The 23,833-nt window shown below is 39.7% G+C and overlaps 1 protein-coding gene and 1 long non-coding RNA gene across 2 annotated transcripts; one reads left to right on the plus strand and one right to left on the minus strand.

Moving 5' to 3' along the window:
- Positions 1–10,557: 10,557 nt before the first annotated feature.
- On the plus strand, positions 10,558–15,097 carry si:ch73-174h16.4 (leucine-rich repeat-containing protein 14). The gene is made up of 3 exons (XM_042510437.1): positions 10,558–11,123; positions 12,078–12,908; positions 13,410–15,097. The coding sequence occupies exons 1-3, from the start codon at positions 10,846–10,848 to the stop codon at positions 13,975–13,977; spliced, it is 1,677 nt and encodes a 558-aa protein (XP_042366371.1). The 5' UTR covers positions 10,558–10,845; the 3' UTR covers positions 13,978–15,097.
- A 208-nt stretch (positions 15,098–15,305) lies between these two features.
- LOC121960525 lies at positions 15,306–15,699 on the minus strand. The gene is made up of 3 exons (XR_006106993.1): positions 15,632–15,699; positions 15,475–15,539; positions 15,306–15,383 (listed from the first exon to the last, which is right to left on the minus strand). It is a non-coding gene; the product is annotated as an uncharacterized LOC121960525 (long non-coding RNA).
- Positions 15,700–23,833: the final 8,134 nt, after the last annotated feature.

Raw genomic sequence — 23,833 nt, forward strand, 5'->3', positions numbered from 1 at the left:
ACATTCATCCACGGATATACACATTCATACACTGGTGCCCGAGGTTACCATACAAGGCGCCACCTGCTATTCAGTTAAACATTCATACCTAATACCTAACACCTAATATTTGCAGTACAGTACACTATTGAATATTATCTGTTGCATTCTACTTCACTGTAATAAAGCCCTAACTTGCCTAATTACTTATTGACTTGTGTTTAACTCGCCTCAGATCAGTATGACAGTTTCTGTAAATAATGCATCAGATTATGATAAACTCAAGAGCCTGTCCTTCTCTCCCTGTGGTCATTAGCCCTCAAAGTAAATCACCTGAATAATTAGAGCATGATTAATGACTAAAAGAGAGGGGGTTCATCACACAGGAGGAAAGAAATGTTTTATGGTGCCAATCCTGAATGATCACAAAGATAAAAATCTGACCTGAATTAACGGGCATCTCCTCCACAGTAAATATCACATTTAAACCTTTCTCACAAAACATTAAACTGATAATACACTCTTAGTCTTATCTACTTTTAATTAGGAGTATATAGCTCACACATAAAAAAGGGATAGGAAAGCTCAGACCTTATTGATATTCAAGTGCTGCAACATACAGTATGAAGGAAACCGCATAATCCTTGACCATGACAGACGTGTGTGTGGTGGTGTGTGTACATGTGTATACATGTGTGAGAGAAGAGACACATAGAGAATAATGAGCAGACACCAGTTCATAAATTCATGTTTGCTGTAAATGAGGCATTTACATGCATTTGTCATGGCAGAGAGGCAGTGAGGCTGTGTGGTTATAAACATTTCATGGTCAACATGCAGCCAACTGTATCCTGCTCAACTCTGGCAATTTCTTTTAATGACAACTGCTACATTCAGGACCGCTTCTAAACGAGATCAATGATTCCCATCACATAATAAATGCTGCCCTAATAGAGCAAAATACCATGGCTTGTGTCTATGGTTTAGGGTGATAGGTGATTTATGTAGCAGCTGCTGAACTATGGTTTTCTTGTCCATCCATGATCGACTAAAATAACTGCTTACTTCTATTACTCTCTAGTGAACAATCCTTGCCAGAGATCACATATTTTTAAATAGAAAAAATATGTAGAATATTTCATGTACAGTATTCACCTAGAGACAAGAGACAGTATACACTTTGAGATACCCACACATGTCGAACTGCACATGCTTACACACAGTCCTGTCTCCATAAATGCTCATATTTTGACAGTATTGGCGAGACAACAACTAGTTTTACAACACATAACATTTTTTTCAATTCATCAGTGTGCCATTTCACATTTCCCCGCTGTTTTTACCCTTTAAAACCTGGATCGACATTACTTTTTTTGTGGCGTATTTCACAGGGTTAGGGTTAGTTAGTTAGGGTGTAACTTTTTTACCAATTTTTGTATGTTTAGGTCATTGCCTTCTTCCCATGTTTAAAACCAAAAGCAAGATAAAGTGAACAGGTTACAAAGGGTGACAAGCCCACTGGGCACCTACCTGTCCTCCATAAGCTGCTGCTGTGACCGTAGTGACGATTCCCGTTTGTATGCGCTGTAAATTGGCTAACGTTAGCTATGTTAGCTCTGCTGAGCTAACGAAGTCCACCTTGTCCTGTTGTGTCATGTTTGGTAATCATCTCAGAAAGATGTTTAAGATGCTAAAAGACAAAACTTGACCAAGTACAATCCTCTTCGAGAAGTAAAACACACGGAAGCGAATTAAAGCGTCCTAACTGACAAGCTAACGTTAGCAGTTAGCATGTTTAGTTTTTTCCTGGAGAATCACTCGATGTCAAATCTGATTATTTTTACCAGAGGTTTGGTGTAAAACGGCTGGTCAGCATCGAGGTGTTTTATCCAAAGATTTTCTCAAAAAACATCCACACATAATTCCTTAAACCTCAGTTGCTTTCTCAAAAAGGAAAACTACCGCGACAATTACAGTCGGATAACTAAGACAGTAGTTGTCAATCATCTTTGCGCATGCGCATTCAGGTAAGATTTCACACACTAGGGACACTTGATATTACAGTGGATAAACTGGCAATATTGTGTTTTGTGCCCTTTTTGAGAAACGAATACAATTTCTAACATAGTTAGTGCATACCATAATGTTTATTTTCAGATGTGAGCTCCCACAATGTATGTATTCAAACACACACACACACACACACACACACACACACACACACACACACACATATAGATATGTAAATACACAAGTTATATTATCAGTTATATAAGCCAGTAAATAAATTGCTGTACTTGGGCCCATTTATTGTCAATAGACCCTTTCATCCCACCCCATTATACTCCTGTTTAATTTAAACAATTTACCCTTGACTTACAAAGTATTAGCATGACATGGTCAAAATAGTTATCCCCTCTAATCATCACTGGGAGAAGCCTCAGGTCCTCCAAGCAGGAACTCTTGAATGTTCAAAACTAAATATGACGGCATTAGCTGATGTTGCACCTAGAATTTGAATCAGCCTTCCTCAAGGCCTCAAAGAAGCTTAACTAAAACGTTTGCTCAAAATGTAGCATTTAAGGCCTTTGGCTTTTTATGCTTTGTTAGAGATATGACAGATGACAGGGCATGAGGGAAGAGAGATGGAAAGATGAATTGAAACAAAGGTCCAGACTCATACTGGGAACATCATGGCCCGTGATCAGCCCCCAGAACTCAATTCAATTCAATTCAGTTCTATTCAACTTCGTTATTTGTCTCAGAGGGCAGATGTTTTTACAATTGCTGTAAAAACATATAAAAGCACAAACAATATGACACAAAAAACATACACAGTTGACATTAATCTGAACACAGCGTGACTTGCACCTTGCACCACGTGTCCGCCATAACTTCATAGGACCAATAATAATTCAATGAGCATTAAATATGGCAAACATCCCTTAATATTGTAAACCATTTTGAAAGTAGTATGCATCACCATCAACAGGTCATAACAGTCACAATAATGCAGCATCAGGACCAGGCCAATGCTGCAAACTAGCTCACAAGTACAATATGTACTGTTACTGTCACCCTGTCATCATCATCATCATCATCATCAGTCAAACACAGTGCCCACACCTGCTGCTGGTCGCTGCACAAGTATGCACCCTCAAACCTCTAAGCCACCAGGCCACCACTCACTTGTTTACAATTTTATATATTCTGTCTATTTTAATAAGCACTTTCTAACTGCTTCTACTCTCTTGTCGTTACCTCTTTAAATAGAATCGCCTCGTAATCCAAATCAGTTTTGTTTGTATACTGCCATTACATGATTCAATGCACTGCAATTGTTGCATGAAACATTTGTTTTTACAACTGGGTATTAATCTTCTTCTGTTTTTACCACTGTTATCACAGAGAAAGTGTGGCAATAGACTGCAACGCTCCTCACCCAGAACACAGCTGAGACAAGTCAGAATGTCTTAGCACCATTAGATGTGTCTCTGCTCCACTGGTTTGGATGATTTGGCTGATGCACTCCACTCAGCTGGAGAGTTCAAAAGGTCCTTTTTATGTGTGAAGTTCATGGGGACAAGTTCAAGGAGTTTTCGACAGATTCTGGCGGAGACAGTGCTTCCTCCCCTGAATACCCTCAATGTGCCCCGCCAGAAGGAGTTGCTTTTAACTTGTCAAAGTCAATATATCACTTTCCTTACTGGCTCATTTCAAGGGCACAGCTTACAAGATGAAACACATGGACAGCTCTAACATGAAGATGAAAAATGGCTAATTTCACATGATGTGATTTTAAGACATGGTTATAATGGATACACTTGTCTTTACACAATCATCAATCTATTGTAAAAGTTTTTGCTGCCAATTGTAGGATGGAAAAAAAAAACTTTCCGAGCTTGTTAAGACGTTCACTCGGTTGAATGAGAACAGAAAATTCTCTCTATGATAACAATTTTCCTTTTTACTCCCATTCAGTGATACTCTTGAGGACACATTTGAATCAGCTTACTATTTTTGGGTGTCTAAACTATCTGCCAAACGGTTTTGCCCAGTTTCCTCCATCAAACAAAGTTCTCCGTCCTCTGCCAGACCACATCAGAGGACATGTTGCCATTTAAACCTCGTCCAGTAACAAGTGTTGCCAGACAATTTCTAATACGTGTGTCACATTTCCTGCCATTAGCAGAGGAAGACACAGTTTGGAGAGATTTAGCAGAGGACGGCTGATAAACCTGTTGTCATGATTAAAGGGACAGTTCACCCCAGAATTAAAATACATATATTCCCTTTCACCTGTAGTGCTATTTATCAATCTAGGTTGTTTTGGTTTGAGTTGCAGATGCATACCTTCTCATTTGAAAACCTCAGCAGCAACGTCTCTTTCCAGAAATCATGACCCTGTTAACCAAAATAATCCAAAGATTTTGTAGTGGGCAGTAAATTAATTAAATAAATTGCATTGAGCATGGCTCATAATAAAATTATTTAATGTTGTTTATCTTAGGCTTACATTTTCTTTTGTTTCCCCTTTACTGCTTTCTCTTCATTATTATAAAGAAAAAAATATAGGTAACATGGAAGCAGAAAGCCCATCAGCAGATGTTTTGGGGTGATAATGGTTTAGATGATAGATTTGATTTTTCAGTATAATCTTACACTTATACCAACAGCCGCTAGAAGAAGTAATAATCATTAATTTTGCAACCACACAGAACCTATGTATGTAACAAAAACACCAATGCAGCAATCTTTGGTGCTTTTTCATAACAAGGGTGGCTAGATGAGATGTGAAATGGGTTTATCAATGTGCTCCACAATATGTGTTTTAGTTTATTAAAAGAGGAATAAAATGGAGAACTATTTTTTGCTTACATCCTTCTTGTTGCTTCCAAGAATTAAATAAGAAAACCAAAAGAAGAAAGTGACACTTAGCCCTAATTTCTGTCATTATGTGGTTTGACATTTTCGTTACAGCCAAGCATGGATAGCTTGAAATGTAAACTATAATATATAATCAATTTTCAGTCATTACTTCACTTCACTACTCATTCCTGTTTTTTAAGGTATTCATACTTAAGGTAAAAAATGTTTTATTAAGTGAGTGAGAGGCTTTTATTCTGTTTGGGATCAGAAAGGCTAATCACTTGCAGCCCACAACCATTAACATTGTATTTCAAGGGACAAACTCAAATGTCTGGCATTTTTCCTGGACTGCAACTGAAATATTACACACAGATAAAACCTGAAAACAAAAGGCAAATAGATAATAAATTTGGCTTTAACAGCACAAAGGAAGAAAAGAGCTACTGCACAGTGACTGGCTGCTGCTGAAAAAATGATCGCATAATCTCTTCATAATACATATTTGTACACAAGATACTTTGTGTGAACATGCTGAGAGACTTAAGGTAAAAACACCTTGCATGGTACACTATCTAGCACAAGCATGCTATACTGGGTGTGTGTATATATATATATATATATATATATGATGGAAGTATAGCGGGCTGGGGAGGTCATGGTTCAGCAGTGAAGCATCCTTGTAAAATGCAAATTAAACTGCAGAATCTATGAGGAGACTGACACTTATATGACAGAGGAAATGTCATGAGAGTGTTGGCTGCAAACCGCATCTAGGAAATTGAATTTTTCTGTGAATTAATCTGCAGCCGAGGCACTGCAATTATCTCTGAGCGGAGAATATCGGTCAAGTGAACATCAGTAGCAGGAATGAGCAATTCTGATTCTGACTGGCTGGAAGAGGGGATTCTGGAAGATATAGGATCCCTAAGAGCAGATGTTGCTATTTGAGGATTAGAAGACTGCAGGAAGAATTGTATGTTAAATTAAATTAGACAAGATTAGTAACAAAAGCTGCAAGGATCAACATATTTTCAGTCAGCGACACAAAGACTGGGAATGGCTTTAAATGTGTGGAGATACTGCAGGGAGCAAAAGGTTGCTGGCCCATCATATCTCTTTGGTAGCAGATGCAATAACAAGTTTCACTCAGTGAATGCTGCAGGAGTAGCATTGTTTATGTGTGCATCTCATATGGATCAGTGTTTAAAATGTTTTTAAGAAGCTACAATATCATGTACATATTTCTTTGTGGTGTTGTTGGACTACAGGCAAGAAATGTCAATTTTAACATCACAAGAACAAAAAAAGGTGTTTTCTCTCTTTCCTGTTTTGTTGCACAAGTGCCTGAGGCTTCTATTCTGCCAATCTGTTGAGCATATGGTGTTTATTTCACCAATTTTAGTACAACATATCAGTTTGGTCTCACTTCAAAATAAGGTGTGCTTAATTCTGACACATTGTCATTTTATAGAAAAGGAAAGAAACCCCAGAATGTGTCAATTTTAACGAAGAGCAGCCCCTTTAACAGTCTACACATGTGAAAATAATAAGGCATTCATATATAACAGATTTCAAAGAGAAGGGCAAATATAATTGCATTATGACTACATCTGAAAAAGAGTAAGCATTTTTTTTCAAAGAGGACGTTTTGACATGTCACAGAAGGAAAAACACAGGTGTAGGCGTTAAACATAATTAAAGCTGAATTCCTTTCAGCTGCTTCAGTTTTAGGGTCCTTTGTGCATGTTGCCTCACTGTCACACTGTCATGGCTTACTGGGACGTGCAAATAGAACAAAGCAATTAATGTCATCACGTTATTAGTAGCCAAACTGCTACTTTTCCTTAAATGACAAGGCAGAAAGTCTGAGTTGGAGAAAAAATGGTCTATAGAGAACATTGTATATATGCTCCTAAGTTCCTAAAGTCCTATGTTCTGCAGTGCCTATGTTCTTAGATTCCTATATTCTGCAGGTCCTAAGTTCCCAAAGTCTTCCCCAGGGTCCTAAGCTCCCAGGGTCATGTCTTCCCAAGTTCAATATTCTGCTGACACACACTAACCCTCCTCTTGTGTTTGGGTCAAATTCAACCCTTTTCAAGCTAAGTATTTCATTAACCAACCTGACCTTACACTTCAATTATCAGTGACTATTGATTTCTTAACCCTAAAATGTTTCGAGTAAACATTTGTCCAAAAAAGTACCTAAACCCCTCATTTTTGGCTTGAGGGCCTCCTCCCTGGAATGTGATAAAAGTCTAAAAAATGGGCAGGACTGGGAGGGCAGCTAAGACAAACCCAGCCGTGCTGCCTCTCGATCCACAGCACCTCCCTGCCACCCGCACACACACATACACAAAGTAGTCCATTGATGAGAGGGTGGCAACAGAGTCTGTAGTTTTGTCCTATTATTTTTAAAATGGAAAACAACAATATCGAAGTAAAGTAAATTCACGATAATGCACAGCAGAGTCCATGGCACTGTGAAAATGAAACAAAAGAAGTGCACAGATCCACTGCTCACATCTTATAAGGTGTTTTAATATTACAATGGAAGGGGTATTAAACTGGGTTTATCAAAGGCAGAAGTAATGAGCTGTACAAAGATCCCTGCAGGTCATGTGAAGGGACTGCAGTGATAAATTATGCAAAAGCATGTTTATTTGTGTGTGTGACTTGTGGCTGTATTAATAGCAGTGTTTACCTGCGCCCTCTGCGAAATTAGTCCTTCAGCCTCTCTAAAAAAAAAGAAGGAAAAAAAAGATTGCATTCCCAAACAAAGCATCAATTGTGGCTAAGACATAAATCTAAAGCCTGAGTGAGGAACCATGCATGACATAAATCCACTTAGTACTGTAGTATTCATCATCATAATTACACCAAGCAGTCCCAAACAAAAACACATCTAAGGTCAGGTATGATCAAGGGTGAAACATAACCAGCTGCTTGAAATATATAATTAATAGAAGTATTTTGATATCCGTAACAGCTAACAGCTAAGGAAGGTAACTAGTTACCTAATGATTCACACAAATCTTGTGATTTTTTTTTAAACTATAAGGATGAATAGAGATGCAAATGTTGTATTTGGGGATGTAGTGTCTGTTTTTGTTGTAAGGCAGACCAGTCAGCTTGCATGACCCTTTACCGCCATCTAGTGATCAATCCGTGTAGGCTTCTTTTCAATAATACAAGCCAAATGCTTTTGTGAAGCAACATGTTCCTATTCTTCCTCTAGGCTCCTCTGTCTATTTAGTTACTTTTCCTATACTTTTTTCCATCGGGATAATTGACTCAGTATCAAAACTGCCCAGGGAGTCCTGCACACATAACAAATAACACAACAACACAATTAAAAAAAAGTCTCTACAGTTTGTTAATAAACTCACTTAAACCTTTCTATTCTGTCTTTGGAATAAGTGTGTTTATATCTTGGATATATTTTCAATACAAGTCACTGTTAATGCAAATTGGTCACATGGATTTGCAAGTGACTTATTGTTTGGGTACAGGCCAATTCCCCTATTTCTTGGACTGCTGTTGTGTCTCTCCTTTCCTCAGTGCCAAATGCATGCTGGCAGAGTCTCCAGCCACCTGTTACCCTGTACAGCAAAACAAAAAAATGAAACTTCATTTAATTCTGCCCATATTCTCAATATAATGCTCCCATCTGTTTGGCTCAACAGCTTGTTCCCCAGTCAGTCACACTGAAAAAGTAAACTCATTTTAACACTGGTTAGAACTTGGAGGTACGTAGCTGTCTCAGTGGATTTAGATATGTGGAAAATGCTGCATGGAGAGTGGGAGTATGCACTGAGCTGCCCTCTGGGAGCCATAGACCAGCTACTTGTATCCCTGTGCTGTATGTATTTGCATACTGTATATGTTCCCAACACACCATTTGACAAATTAGAAATAGGCCACTGTATGATATAAACAAATCAAACACATTAATGCTCCACTAAATTCTACATGTCTGCTGTAAGATTTGAAATAAGTTTTGCTTGAATTATTAAAAACAAAGAAGAGGTTCACAGGTGTGATTCAGTTTCTTCAATTACTCCAATGAATCAATCAGAGAAAATATTTTTTGGCTGTACAGAAGTTTATGAAGCACAGGTCCTGTGATATATAATTGGTCCCAGCGGCGGCACCATATGGTGGTTCAATCAAGACCTCTTTCATCACTGACTTGTCATGCTTTTTTTCCCCAGTTTTTGAACATTTTCAGACACCTCTGCAGGAATGCAAAATGCACCCAATGAAGATAAATGGAATCCACAGACCTGTGCAGTGAACTACAGAAAAAAAAAGTTTTTTTCTGCAGTAGAAAGGGCAAAAAACTTGATCAAAAATTAAACATTTCCTGCCGCTGGCTGTCATGCAGGGAGAGAGAGAGAGATATAATCAGGTGTATAAAATGTGGGAAATAATTTTTGTGTGTAATACAGAATTCCTAAATTAAGCCTCACTCACAAAGCATATTCAGGAAATACTGGGGAAATAAGTTTACAAGACCCTTAAAAACATGCAGTCTTATGTTTTAAAGTAGGCTTTGAACCAAGAATCTACCTCAGTCCTGCATATATTCAGTAGTGATAAGTTACCAAATATATTTACTCAAATACTAGTACTTGAGTATTTGCATTTTGTGCTAATTTGTACTTAAACTTCGATGCATGTCAGAATACATTTTTAACTCTGCACTCTGTTGCAGTTATTGAAGAGGTCAGCTGCTAGTCACTTTACAGAAAGAAATATTTTACAAATGTGTACATATTGTACTGTATATGTGTATGTATATGTAATTATGTTGTCTATGTCTGTGAGTAACTGGGATGCCAGGGACGGTTCCTTGGTTGCCTTTTAAGTTTTTTCTCTCCTTTTTTTCTCTCTTAAATGAAATGACTGTAAACCTTCTTATACCACATCTATATCATCTGTGTATTTATATTACAGATTATCAGCTAATAACATATGATATTTTTTTTATTTAATGTCATAGATTAAGCAGTGAACTACAACATTACACATGAAATCAGTCATACTAATCCAATGCTATATTTTTTCTTTTGATACTTCAACTTTGCTGATTACTATTATTTTCCTGCACCTTTCCTTGAGATTTTAAACATAATGCTTCTACTTGAAATTAAGTAATTTTAAACTGCAATATTTTTTCTTTTATTTCATTTTTTAAAAATGAACATTTCCTCACCAAGAACTTCTGTGCTATATAAGTTTCTGCAGTCTTATTGTTTTTATGTCTATCTATGCTGACATCTATGCAAGGTTAAGGACACTTATTGAAGCGCTAAACTTGGCAGCAGTGGTAGTGCTTGGTCAACAAGTCTGATAGCAAAGTTAAACCCCATGTTTACATCAGTCAAAAACATTTCCCAGTATCGTCTCCTTTTAAGGATGTCTCCTATGAAGGCACATAGACCCTGCTGTTTAGTATTATAAAAATGTAAAGAATATTAATCTAACAGTACTAGTAGACAGAAAAACGTATACTTCAAACTTTTTAAATAAAGCAACTGTACCAAATCAAGACAAAGAGAGCACAAAAATAAGTAAAAGTACACAACGTCCTATCTATGCTTTAATTTCTACAATCACCACGTCACGCCTTTACGTGCCGCGTCACTGGCATGCGTCAGTGTAAAATGTAAACACTCCTCGCACTCCAGCAGCAGATTTCCTCAGTGATAGTTTGTCGAGTAAGCTGGCAGGATGTCCCAGCGTTTAATATTTCACAAGCGAAATGATTCCAGTTTAGTTTATTAGTGCTTATAATAAAGTAGATATCAGATGATGTTATAAATTCTTTTTTGGTGGCTTTACAAGGCCTTATCACATTACTGTCGTAAAGTTAATCTTAGCTAGTTTCAGCTAGCTAGCTCTCAGACGTGCAAAGTCTGCTCTCTTTGCAAAGCTGCGACATTATTTTCGCTGGTATATTCTTTATGCTACAAGCTCACCTTTCCTTGTGCTGAAATGGTGCTTTCCTTGGTGAGTCTTTGTGCCAGAGAGGTGGTGAGTGACCACAGCTCGTCGCCGTGCTGGTTGAGGTGGGTGCCCAGGGAGCTGTACAGAGCGCTGCTGGAGGCCTCCTTCACCAGCTGCAGACCGCTGGCTGTGGGTGAGCTGGTGCAGAGATGGCCTGAACGCACTCTGCGTGTCGGAGGAAAGAGGAAACACGGACAATCTTCTCCAAATCGACTCTGCATCCAGGCTCTGTTACTTGCAGTTGTGAGAGGGTTGTCGGATCAGAGGTAAGAAGCAGGCACCCATTAGTTAATTGCACAACGCATAAAGAAACACAGACACAAAGGGATAGAGAATATAAGCATAAGAATAAAAACATATCAGAAAATTGTTTTTAAAAGTGAATAGGAAAACATGCCCAGAAAGATATTAGAATATTAGAATTATGTTTCAGAAAAATAAATAAATATTTTCGTGCACTTTTTTTGGCCCATTTTCTTATGTGTTTTTGTTATGTTTTATTTTCAGGAAATTTTCAACATATTTTAGGGGATACTTTTTTTGTTTATTTTCTTAGTTTTTTCTAAAACTTTTTACTAATTTTTTGCTGGTTTTTTTTTTTTTAAGAAACTAATAGTCACCAGCTATGTAACTTTTCTGCCCCCTATTTTTTTGAAAGAAGTCAGTCCAATTAATCAAGGTTTACAAGGGTTAAAGAGAAGTGCACAAGCATTGAATGAATAATAAATACTGTGGATAATCAAAGATAGAAATTAAGGATAAATATATAAGCAGATACCAACGCAAATACAGATTGTGCATAAGGCTTACATAGCTGGTGACTATTAGTCCAACCTATTTTTTTTTGTAGAAGGTGATTAAAAATAAAAACAGTGTGAAATAAGGAAAACTGGAAAATATCAATTATAAAATGCAAACACAAGGTGGGCATCTTAAAAAATATAAATGGAAATAGAAGGCAAAAAAAATACAACTGCATATTGTGCAAAGGTTAACATAACCAGTGACTGACTGACAGTCCAGCAGCAGTGAGCATTCTCCCATTACTACCCATTACAACCTGTCATCACAGGGAGGAGTTGAATAGCCTTATGGCCTAGGGGACAAAAGATTTTCTCTGGTAGTAGTTAAGTTGTAGTTTATTATTCTAGCTAGCTGCAGTGTTTGGATCACGATATGTAATCTTTGAGTAATACTCAAGACCAATTTCTCTTTCCTAGGTGTGCTCTGCAGGTGCTTGACCTCTGTGGGCTGCAAGGAGATGAAGGCGGGATGGGAGACCCCATGGGCGGCTGGTCTCTGACCGTAGCTCTCTGCACCATGGTTGTTCAGGCCAGAGCTGGAGCACAAAGGGCACAGCGGGAGAGGAAGAGGTTCTCAGCTTTAGAGAGAGAAAAGGATGTGAAAAGAGAAAGGGGACAGCGAAAGAGGGGAAAGGATACAAGCACAGATAATAAGGAGCTGGAGGGTAATGACAGAGAGAGCACGGGATCATGTGGGACTCTGGGTGAAGAGGAGCTGATTAGAGGTGTCAGGAGGAGGATGGAGGCAGAGAAGAAAAGAGAGACCACAGCGACAGGTTCAGGAGGCGGCAGAAAGGAGACTGAAGAAAAAGATGTGAATAGTGATGTTTTGGTGCATGTTAGAGCAGATCTTTTTGTCAATGCTCGCTCTTGGGAGCGTGTTCGTGGGGCTCTGAGCACATTGGGGCCCCTCAAGCTTCAGTGCAGATACCTACGGGTGGAAGAGATTTCAGTTTCTAGTATTAAGACCCTGCTGGGGCTCTTGCCTCCGCAGGGTTTTCTAGGCATTGATGTTCGCTACAGCAGCCTCGGGGTGGCTGGCTTGGCTGAGCTGCTGCCTCTGCTCTCAGCCTTCCCTGCACTGAACTCTCTTCGCCTGCACTACTGTAACTTGGATTTTCGCAGAGACCAACCTGGACAGGAAGAGGCTCTGAGGAACTTGTCTCAGGGTCTGACACAGCTGCAGGAACTGCGACGACTCAGCCTCACAGCGCTGCGCCTGCCTGGACAACTGCGCGTGTTGCTTAGGTATAGCCTGATCCCCCAATATGTACATGCTGTACTGCAATGGTACCTACACATTGAGATCAGTAAATAACGCAATGTCACACTCATTTTTTTAGATTAGTCCAACCTTTATTTTAGGAAATGGAAGTCTATATGCATACCTCTTATGGAGCTGAAATGAAGTTGCTTTGTTATCATTCTGCACTTCAGTGTACTTTTTATTTGAAATTACTTACATAAATGTGTGGTTTAATTGTGTGATAGAATTTCATGGTAAATTAATTGTTTTTTATGTTAAATCATTTTTTAAAGAAATAGACCTTAATCTACAACTACTTTTATATTTGATTTCATCCATTAAGTAATTCTCTCAGAAAAAAATGCTAATAAATTGAGTTCAACATTATTTTTCAACATAATTTTGTTGAGTTTTGAGTATTAAAGGCCACACAATTAGATCTCTATAATTGCATTGTATAATAAATGTGAGTTAAATGTTCTGTTCTTCGGTCTATTTTACAGCTCACTGCCGCAGCCACTAGAGATCCTGGAGCTGCCGTATCTGAGCCTGAGCCCTGCTGACCTTGCCTATCTGTCCTGCAGCCATCATGCTTCCACACTGCAGCAGCTCGATCTAAGTGAGAACCGTCTGGATGAAAACACCCTGACCTCCATTCGCCGCCTCCTCTTCCAGGCTTCCAGCAGCCTGCAGCACCTCTCCTTAAGTGGCTGCGGCCTGACTGACAGCCTGCTGGGAACCTTGCTGCCCTCGCTCGGAGGCTGCACGGCCCTCAAGAGCTTGGCTTTGGCCCTGAACCCCCTCTCCATTGCCGGCCTCATGGACCTGGTGAGGACGGCTGTGAGGATTCCCTCTCTCCGTCAGTTACTGTACCCCAACCCCCTGGAGGACTACCAGCCAGGCCTCCCTGACCTGCCCTCCAGCGCTCAGCTCTTAGACTGGCCACTGGATGAAGCTACAGACATCAACATCACCAGCAGCCAGCTCAACAGGGTGCTGATAGACAGCAGGCGCTCTGACCTCTTTCTGACATGCGACCTGCTCAATTATGATAAAGACTTGGTTGACTAGAGTCGAGGTGAAGGGACGGACACGGGTGCTTTTTAGATTGATTACCAGCACATACCAGAGCAATGTATAACCCTGACAATCAAATTGTCATCATAACATTAAATGATCAGTTTTTTATCTTTTCTTTATTACAATCTGTCTCATGTGAAGTTAGAGTAGAGTTAGCGGGCCTTTCCTTCTTTTTTTTCCTTTTTGCCTTTAATTAACAGGAGAGTTATAGTGTGACAGGAAGGAAGGAAGGAAATAGCTTCTTTTTTTTAAAGATTATTTTTTGGCAGTTTTTCCGCGTATTGATTGGACGGCTGTAGATTGACAGGAAATGTTAGAGAGAGATCGGGAATGACACGCAGCAAAGGGCCACAAGCCAGAATCAAACCTGGGCCAAGGGGAGGACTTGAGGATGTACAAACTGGAAAATGAGGCTTATAGTGTCACCAAACCAACAGGTTTGTTATTGTTGGGAGATCAGGTTTTCTCCTCTAGGAATGGGAGAACGTGCAGTTTTTATATTTGTTTGCCAGACAAAAGGGCACATGGAGGTGATTACAACCTCTACTCTTTCTGAGACATTATTAATCCATGGCTTAATAAAATGGTTTCTTTAATAAGTTAACTTGTTTACTGTATAAAATGTAATTGATGCACATGCTGGTTTTGTACCAAAATTTACTGTATGCTTTATTACCATGTATTCAGGATAGTTGGGATACAAAGATCCCACTGGTTGAAGATGACAGGCAGTCTGCCCTCGTGCCTTTATAACTGTTACCAGGACAAGTCTTTCATTCAAAAACGGTATTTGATCAGCTGTTTTATGCTACGCGTCGACAACCAAATCTACAATACCTTTGACAGTAGTTTATAATGTGTTTGCTAAATATTTACAGAATTTTTCCGTGAATAGGAAATGAATGTAATTGGAGTTTTTTCACTAAGTAATGTGCTTTCTCTTTATGCTGATCTTATTTACATATTTGTCATATTATATTTCTTGAATATCTGTTTTTTCATTCAACTTGCATATCAAAAAGTATCACCATTATCAGATAATGCGTGTACCAAATCATCCTTGTACCACATGAATGCATCTACATGCTGTAAGTCACTGAATAAATCAGTCAAAGCAAACTTTTAAGAGTCATTTCATTGTCAAAAGTTACATATTTTAAACAAATGTTTGTGATATGTCTCCTCTGATGTTAATGGGAGTGTTGCAAAGAGGAATCACCTGTAGTAGTTCACGTAAGACTGCTGCTGAATGAAGTAGCGGCGCGATGAGGCCTTAACCCAGTCCTCATCTGAGTAGACGTGAAAGGGATGAAGAGTGACCCGAGGTAACGGCAAGGAGATGAAACTTGGAAAGTGTGTGAGGAAGGGACGGTTTCTCAGGGGAGGCAGAGTTAAACCTGTATAACATTAGATGAATACATTAGATGTTATAAACCAGTTCATTTCTATAAGTCTATAAGTCTTTGCTGAAGTACAGTGAAATGTTACCTGATGGTCTCCATGTCCTGGCCATGCTGTAAGTCTCTCCCAAACGAAGGATTGGTTGAGAACTACTACTCAAAAAGATACAGAATATAAAACAAATAATGTAAAACCATATTTTGTAGAAGAGACCTTATGTATGTATTATATGACTTTTACATACCAATCACATATAGGCAAAAGCACAGTGTTTTTGCGACCAGCAGGTGCAACACATCGTGCCTTTGTGTACTCCTCTTTTTGGACGGAGCAGAAATAATTCAACACGTCCACCATGCTAAAGGCTACTGGCTTCCACTTCGCTGTACTCCGGAGGTACCGATACCTGCTATGTTCCTGATGCCACGGAAGGTGAGAGGGAGAAAGCAGTTAATCATCTACAGTAGCAAGTCAAAACCAGCGGCCATGCCAGTCAACAACACTGTGACAAGCTCTCGTGCATTCCTTATTTAGAAGAGTTAAGGTCACAGTAAAGGACATCAGAAGCAGTGAGGGGCTGATTAGCGGAGGGAGCGCCTCTCAGTTTCCAAACACCTGTTCTGTCCTTTTGTCACACTCAAAAATACTCTGATGGATGGTGATGAGGAATGTGAAAGGGTTCATTTTTTTCTACATTTAACAAAAGGAATTTTGTATTTTCTAACACGGACCCTATTTTCTTATGATTTTCTCTCAACAGTCTTTGAAATAGGATCAGTATTGAGAGAGAGCGCTACAATCAGCAGCGGTGAAACAGGCTGCAATGTAACCACTTGAGACATGTTTGCACCGTCAATGAACCTTCACTAAAAGTGATTGTTTTTGCCACTGACAGGCTCAGATTCTTATTGTAAGTGTTTGACAACTTATGGAAAAGATCCCTACAGAGATAGACCATAGATCCTTTTTGTTTAAACAGAAACCCCGAAATCACCATTGGAAATTAGTCTTCACAGAGAGATCCTTTCCTTAAGTGACAAAACACTAAAAATAAAAATCTGAGCATAACAATGGCAAAAAAGGCACCTTTGGTGGAGGTAAATTGACGGTACAAACAAGGCCAAAAATGTTACACTGCAGACTGTTTAGCTTCTTGCTCAATACTGAACCAATGTCAAAAATTGTTACTCACATTAGTCACTTGCAACATGGAAAATGGGGTCCAGATTGAAAAACACTGAACTGATCCTTTAAGATCTAAATGAAAGCTGTCATTGTTACTTTGAATTTGGAGATCCATAACTCCAGCCAAGAATCTGCTCTGTCATGGAGGCTCTTCCAGATGTCAGACTGGTCTTGCAGATCTGAGTCCCAGGTGTCCAACTCTGACCACAGCCACTGCTCAGCCTCATTCACACCTAACGTAGTCAGCATGCGCAGTACTGTTTCTCTATTGACAGGACAACAAAATAACTCAAATTACATTCAGAAAAGAGAAACAAACAGATTATAGCCGCTGTAATTAAAAACTTCAAGATGCCTGTATTGTTTTTGATTGTTATTCGACATTGAATTACCCACCGGAGACCCAGTTTTTTAAAAGCCAGGAGTGTGAGAAGCTTTTTCACAAAGTCACAGCTGGCAGATTTTAGATGTACCGACAGATTCAACAGTTGAACAAGTGCAGCCTGTTCCACAGATGACTGAAACACAAACACAGGAAAAACAATCAGACACATCTGCTTCTTAAAATGCTCAGAATCTTGATATACAGATCAACAGTACCATGTGAGGTCTTGCAAATTTGGGCACCAAGTCAATGAGGTCTTTGTAAAGTGTGTCAGTATTGTGTAAGAGTCCTTGGCTGTGCAATGCTCGCAGTGCAGAGAGGATCTCCATCTTTGACGTAGCGCTGCAGGTGCTTACACGACCAAGCAGCTGCAAGGAGAGGTCCTCTGGAGACAGGGTGCTGGGGACACACTGCACACAAACACACGTACCAAGAACTCAACTTTTACCATTGCGCATGATATAATTGCATGGTTAATGGCAGATATATGGTAGATGCTTGGCATAAGGTACCTTTTTATCAGGATACAAGTCTTTGAACCAGTCTGCATGTGTGAACTGTTTGAGGAACGACGGCACCTCAGGGGTGGGTCCCCGCGGTGGGGGTGGTGTGGGGGTCTTTGGACGGCGAGGAGGTGGAGTAGGAGTAGGAGTAGGAGTTTCAGGTTTGGGTTGCTCTTTTGGGAAAATGATCTGTGGAGGCTACACGTGGGAACACATGAGACAGATATACACACAGATGCACACAAGTTAGAGCCGCTGCTTTATGCCTTCTTTTGTATTCTGTGAAGACAACACATGCTCCCACCTCCTCATATTTCTCCACTATGGTGGGTTTCTCAGGTGTGACTTTGACGACAGGCCGTGGCTTAATTTTCATAAGGGTTTTTGGTTTAAAGATAGTTGCTGGGGCCTTTTTCTTCTGCTGTGAGAGAAACAGATCAAAACTGTGCTGTAAACAAGCATTCAGAAACTTTAAAATAATTGAACTGTAATCTAAATTTTCTGCAAACTAAATCCAGAAAGACTAAAAATACTGTTTTATTTAACATGCTCTCATTTTATACCATCTTTTTCTCCACATTCACAGGAATCGTTAATTTAGGTTCAGTGTGGACATCCTCCTTTAAGGCAGGAAGGTTATGTGGCTTGTTGTCATAGGGTTCAGGATCAGACGAGTTTATCTCAAGTTCATCTTGGTCGAAGTTGTCTTCAAAATCCACCTGAAACACATCATTAACCTTTTAAAGACACATATCTCTCTTCATGATGAAAAAATGCAAAATATTCAAATAACATAGCTGATTTCTGAAAGCTGAAGCAAAAATACTACCACATTTGCTCCATGCAGATACTGCTTAAAGAAATACAATGATTTTTAGACAAAGAAACTTGTTGGTTAATGTTATGTTTCACTTGCATGTCCATAAATTACTGTCCTTTTAAACCTATAAACTGATGCACACATGAGCAGGACTCAAGTTATTACAGGACAGGTGAGCTAATTATGAAACTTATTTGCCAACAGTCTGTGTACTCTGGACAGTAGACAACAAGAAGGCAAAATTAGCGGGAGATAAAAGATGACAAAACCTTGATATTGGGGGGCAATCCATATATTATGTTCATGTAGCAATCAAAAGCCTCTTTTCTGATTTCCTTTGTACTAAAAGGCTTCCTTTTTTGATTCTTTACTGAGCTTTGTAGGAGTGAAGAGGTCACTGAGCTCTCATACTCCTGCAACAACACAGATGGAAAAGTTAACACCGTTTTCAGTCTGCCTTTGAAATGCATTGTCTAAAAATCAACCAGTTTACACGCACCTTCTGTCTCCATGTGTTTTCAGTCAATAATAAATTCCGGCTGATTAGTGGCAATTTCTCTTCATCTCTGTATTTGCTTGCATTCCTGTTTGTACCAATATTGCTCATCAGGTCATTGTTTTGGATTATTTTATTATATAGAATGAATAAATCTTACTTTATTTGGCTGCACCTTTCTTTATTCTCAACAATACCCATGTCAGAAAGGGGCTCAGCACAGTTAGTGGAAAGGTGCTGTGAAAATTAAATGAAAAAATTAAATGAAATGGGTTAATATTTTGCAACTTTGGTTAAAAAATGTCCCCCACACATCTATTAGCCACACTGTGAACTGACTATTTACCTTTTTTTGATAGTTGTGTGGCAGGAACTTTGCACAATTCATCCTGTAGAGATCACCTTCAATGCCAATAAACAGTTCCCCTCCAAAGTCACTGTACGCCAGACACTCAGGCGCTGCATTCAGCTGCAGCGTCCTGGAGGGGTCACACATACATAAATACACATTCATTATTGAATTACTGTCTGTTTTTGCATCTGTTATGCAAAAAAATCTGTGGCAGGTAATGAGCTTCAACCTGATGAGGCAATTCTCCACATTCCAGATACACACTGTCCCATCTAGACTGCTGGAGACAAACACCTCCAGATCAGGACACGCACACAAGCCTGCAAGAGCAAAGACATTCAGTCATTCACACACAGATGATTGATTTATTAGGGACACAAAATTTTACTCTTTTGAATGATTTTTTGACCTGTCAATTGGTCTGAATGTCCTTCTGTGGTTGAGTCATCTGTCTGGCTCTGGTTGAGTAGGTTAAAGAGTGTCAAGTTGTTAGTGTTTCTACTTGGCTCTCGAAAGATGAGGGCCAGCTGGGGCCCCAGCGCTGCCAGATACACATGAGGCTGGTCACAGTGCAGGATCAGTTGCTGGCTGAGACACTCCTGCACAAAGGGTCTTACTCTCCACACCACCACTGTCATGTCTTCACCTAAGAGGTTGGGGTTAAGTTGTTAAGTCATCGCTGATGAGCATGCAAAGGCAATAAAGTTAGATAGGGAAATACCTGCAGAAAGGAGGTAACCATTCTCAGGATACACTTGCATTGAGGTGACTCTTTGGCCACTGTGTGCCGGCATCCTGTGCAAGACTTTCCCATTATCAATTCTCAGAACACTCACACAGCCTCCACTTTGACCGAGAATGACCAAAAACCTGCCAAGTACAATCAAATTCTCTGAAATGCAGATTGCCTCATGGTATAATTACATAAATAACAGTTAGACGAGAACTATGCCCATTTTCTAAATTTGTACATGTTACATGTTTTGTACATTCCTATGGTCTAAGACAGTCCAAAATATTTGTAAAATGTAAAAACTCTCTCACAAATCCCAAAACTAGAATGCTAAAACTCAAACTTCTGATGTCATGGGGTATAAAGTCTGGAACTGCTCCACAGACAATGAATTGGTAAAGATGTTAGAGGTGACACTGAGAATGTGTTTATATTTGCTATTAACATGCATAAGTGCAAACAAACACCAAGAGGCATCATGAACCAATCACTCAAACCTCTTGCTGAGGTGGTCTTAGAAGCACTTGACCACATATCTTTTGTCTTGTAAACGCTAATGTGTCTGGATGCATTTAAGTTCCCCTTTAAAAGAAAACAAATGCTCACTTTTGCTCGACATTATCAAGAGCTGCCTCATTCCTGTCTCTGAATCCTCTTCTTTCCTGCAGACTCCTCCACTCCTCTAAAGCCGTCTGCATTTCAGCCACAAAACTGTAGACTATCAGGCAACAAGCCGGGCCAGGGATCGGCAGATTCTGGCCGTCATTCTCAGTCACATGGTCCCCATGCTGCCAGGGCCCCTGGCCTCTCCCCTTCCACTCTTGCATCAAAGTGATTGGATTAGTGAGTGTGTTGGCTTGGAGCACTGTACCTGTGTCAGTCAGAGCCAACAGAATCTCTTTTTGCAGGCAGTAGTCAGCACACAAAATCCTGTGCTTTGCCTTGAAGGAAGTCAACACTGCTCCTGTTTCTGCATCCACAAGCATGATATCACTGTCCCCGCTCACACAGAGGACTCGAGAAGGGTAAGGAGCAGGTAATGAGGAAGCTAGTATTTGTCTCAGCGGGGCTCCTTCATCGCCTCTCAGTTTACAGTGGAGGGTGTACAAAATTCTGATGGTCCAGAAGTCAACTCCCCGGTGAGAGAAGGTGTAGAAAGTATCTCCCTTTTTAGTCCCGCTTATGTACAACAGAGGGTTTTCCAGTTCTATGTGGATACACTCAACTACATCGCCCTCTTTCATTTTCCAGCAACGGATCGTACAATCCGCAGACGCTGACAACAGCACGCTTAATGCAGAGCAGTAGAACAGAGAGTTCACCACATCTAGACAAAAATAAAACATACAAAATTATGACTGATCATAAAGAGGGACAACAAGAATGTGGATACACATTATTATTTTACCAGAATGTCCTGCAAATGCCACATGAGGTTTCCAATCTGGACCCCATATCCTAATGGAGAGCTCTTCAGTTGCAGTGATCAAACAGTCCAGTTGAGAGCAGTACACCATTGCAGTGATATCTCTGTAAAACATAACTTATTAATATCTACGCAAAAAAATTCCACCACTCACAGTTTGATTCACATCACATACACCCATACACACCGTGAGCAGAGATCCCTCTTGTGCTCCAAAACCTTTCCAGCATCGAGGTCGACCACCGTCACAAACCGCCTGCACGCAACAAAGGCTCTGTGGGGCCTTTCAGAGCACGGAGGGGCCAGTGCCATTTGAGTGAAAGTGCTGTGCTGCAGCTCCTCCTGTATCTTCACCTTGCAGCTCATGAGCATCACCGACCACACACACACATTCCCCACACCTGCAGTCACCAACTCTGCTGAGTGCTCTGCAGCTTGACACACAAGGATGTCTAGGGCATCGTGAGCATCATCCACGAGGTGAAACTCATGGTCCAGAAGTGTGAAGACAGGCCCCGGGCCCCAGCCCACCAGACAGCCAGGGATCTTTGTGGCGGTCAAGCCCAGGAAAGGGAGCCGTGCTGAGGAAGTCTGTTTGTGGCCATCTGCTTTGTAAAGGCAAACTGTGTTGTCTGAATGGAGGCTAATGAAAGCTGCAGCAGCTTCTGAATACATCATGAAGCGCACAGGGCTGTTACAGGAAAAATGCTGCAGGTTAAGGAGACCATGAGTGAGCACATGCTGCTTGCTCATAGAGTGTTTTACCTAGAGAGTCAGACAAAGAGAAAGCATAAGATGATGTTTATAAGCACACAAAACCAGTATGCTTCATGCTTCACGCTTCACGGTTTACCTTGCCAGTAGCTTGCTTTACATCCTGCTTTAACAAATTCTGTTTCCCAAGAGTCCTCCCATTTGATGTCCCATTCCCTTGAGACGACAGCCTCAGAGTGGATCTGGGGAAAAGGGTTGTTGTTATCGTCGCCTCTCCTGGGGCTACCATCTCCATCAGTTTCTACATGGGTCTCTGCTGCATCTGCTAATCTTTTGAACTCTTGCAAGAAAATGCAGTTTTTAGCTGGGTCATTTTCTTCTGCAGGGTACTCTAGAAAAACACAAACAATGGCAGATTGTTCTAAATGCTCAATAGTGTTCAAAAATATTATTTTCTTGTTTGCTTTAAATAATGCTACAATTACACTAATTGTATCAGTACCTGGCAAACCATCTGCACCTACCTGAGTCACCCTTACACTGGTAAAATCAAATAAGTTTCAAGTTTCTTTTATTTGAAAAGGACTTTACAAAGCAAAACGAGGTTTGCATTATAGGACTTTACAAAAACAGATAAATATTTACACATACAGACATAATGGTGCATATATGAGTTAAGCAAGATTAAAATAAAACAATTTTAAACATAATTTAAACACAGGGAGTCATATAAAGATAGAAAAAACAGAATAAAACTGGTCTTAAGGTGCTAAAGAAGCACCACTCAGCCTGTGTAATATATTATATATAATATAATATTTCTATCAACTGGGTTAAGGACATTTGCTACTCTGTTAAACTGGAAAAAATAGATGTACACTAAAAGGGTCGTGTGTGAATTCTAGGATAACATGGGAGTCTTTTTCCTTTTATTTAGCTGCTCTGTTTAATACTAATCATGTCACATTTTGTCTTTAAGTTAAGCTTAAGTTTGGGGTAAACAAATGAGTGCTATTTGATGGTACAGGCAGAGAGATGTTGAGTAAACTACTTTGATTAGAAATTTTGGGGAAAAACAAGTTTCAAGTCATTATCATAATAAGTCAACCGAACAAATAACAATAACTCAACTTTTAGCTACTCCTTGAGGTACAGGCTAACGTTAGCTTAAATCAGTTTGCCCTTAGCTCTTCTATATAGTTTACGATTTATAGCGTTCAGACTCAAAGGTGTCTAAACTAAGTTACACTTTATGTTTACCTTTCACTGCTAGCTGTGTTGTCCGGGTACAGCAGTAGGACTAAACTTCACACAATGTCAAGTTATTTTTGCTAAAAAAAAAAACGAAGTTAGCATACCTTTGCTAAAAGTTTGTTTTCTCGGCTCCCGGTGTCCGATGGCTACGACTTTGTTGCTAGGCAGACTGTTGCTCGGCTACATCAAAGGCTGCAGGTCGCACAACTCCAAGCAGAAAATGGTCTCAGAAAACGGAAGTGGTCCGTTTAAATTAAATTAAAATGTTTTTTTTAAGTGTCCCTGTAGTTAAATACAAGGCTGTACCATAATACTGAGGACAATAGGGTCATGTCCTCAGTACCTTTTCTGGGGATTTTGGAAGTTTAGGAGCCTGACTGGACATTTTGTAGGCTGGTAGTTTTCAGACACTTGTTGTTACATTGAGAGTAATTCAGGCCGATAAATAAACAAGAATTAATTTTTCACCACCAGAATAACATTCTTGGCACATGTGCAAAATCTAGCTATATCCACTGAAAAGCATCAGTGTCCAAATTTAAAAATAGAAAATCTGAAAAATAGATTATCCTTATTTA

Source organism: Plectropomus leopardus, chromosome 21, assembly GCF_008729295.1.
Source record: "Plectropomus leopardus isolate mb chromosome 21, YSFRI_Pleo_2.0, whole genome shotgun sequence".
NCBI classification, from domain to species: Eukaryota; Metazoa; Chordata; class Actinopteri; order Perciformes; family Serranidae; genus Plectropomus; species Plectropomus leopardus.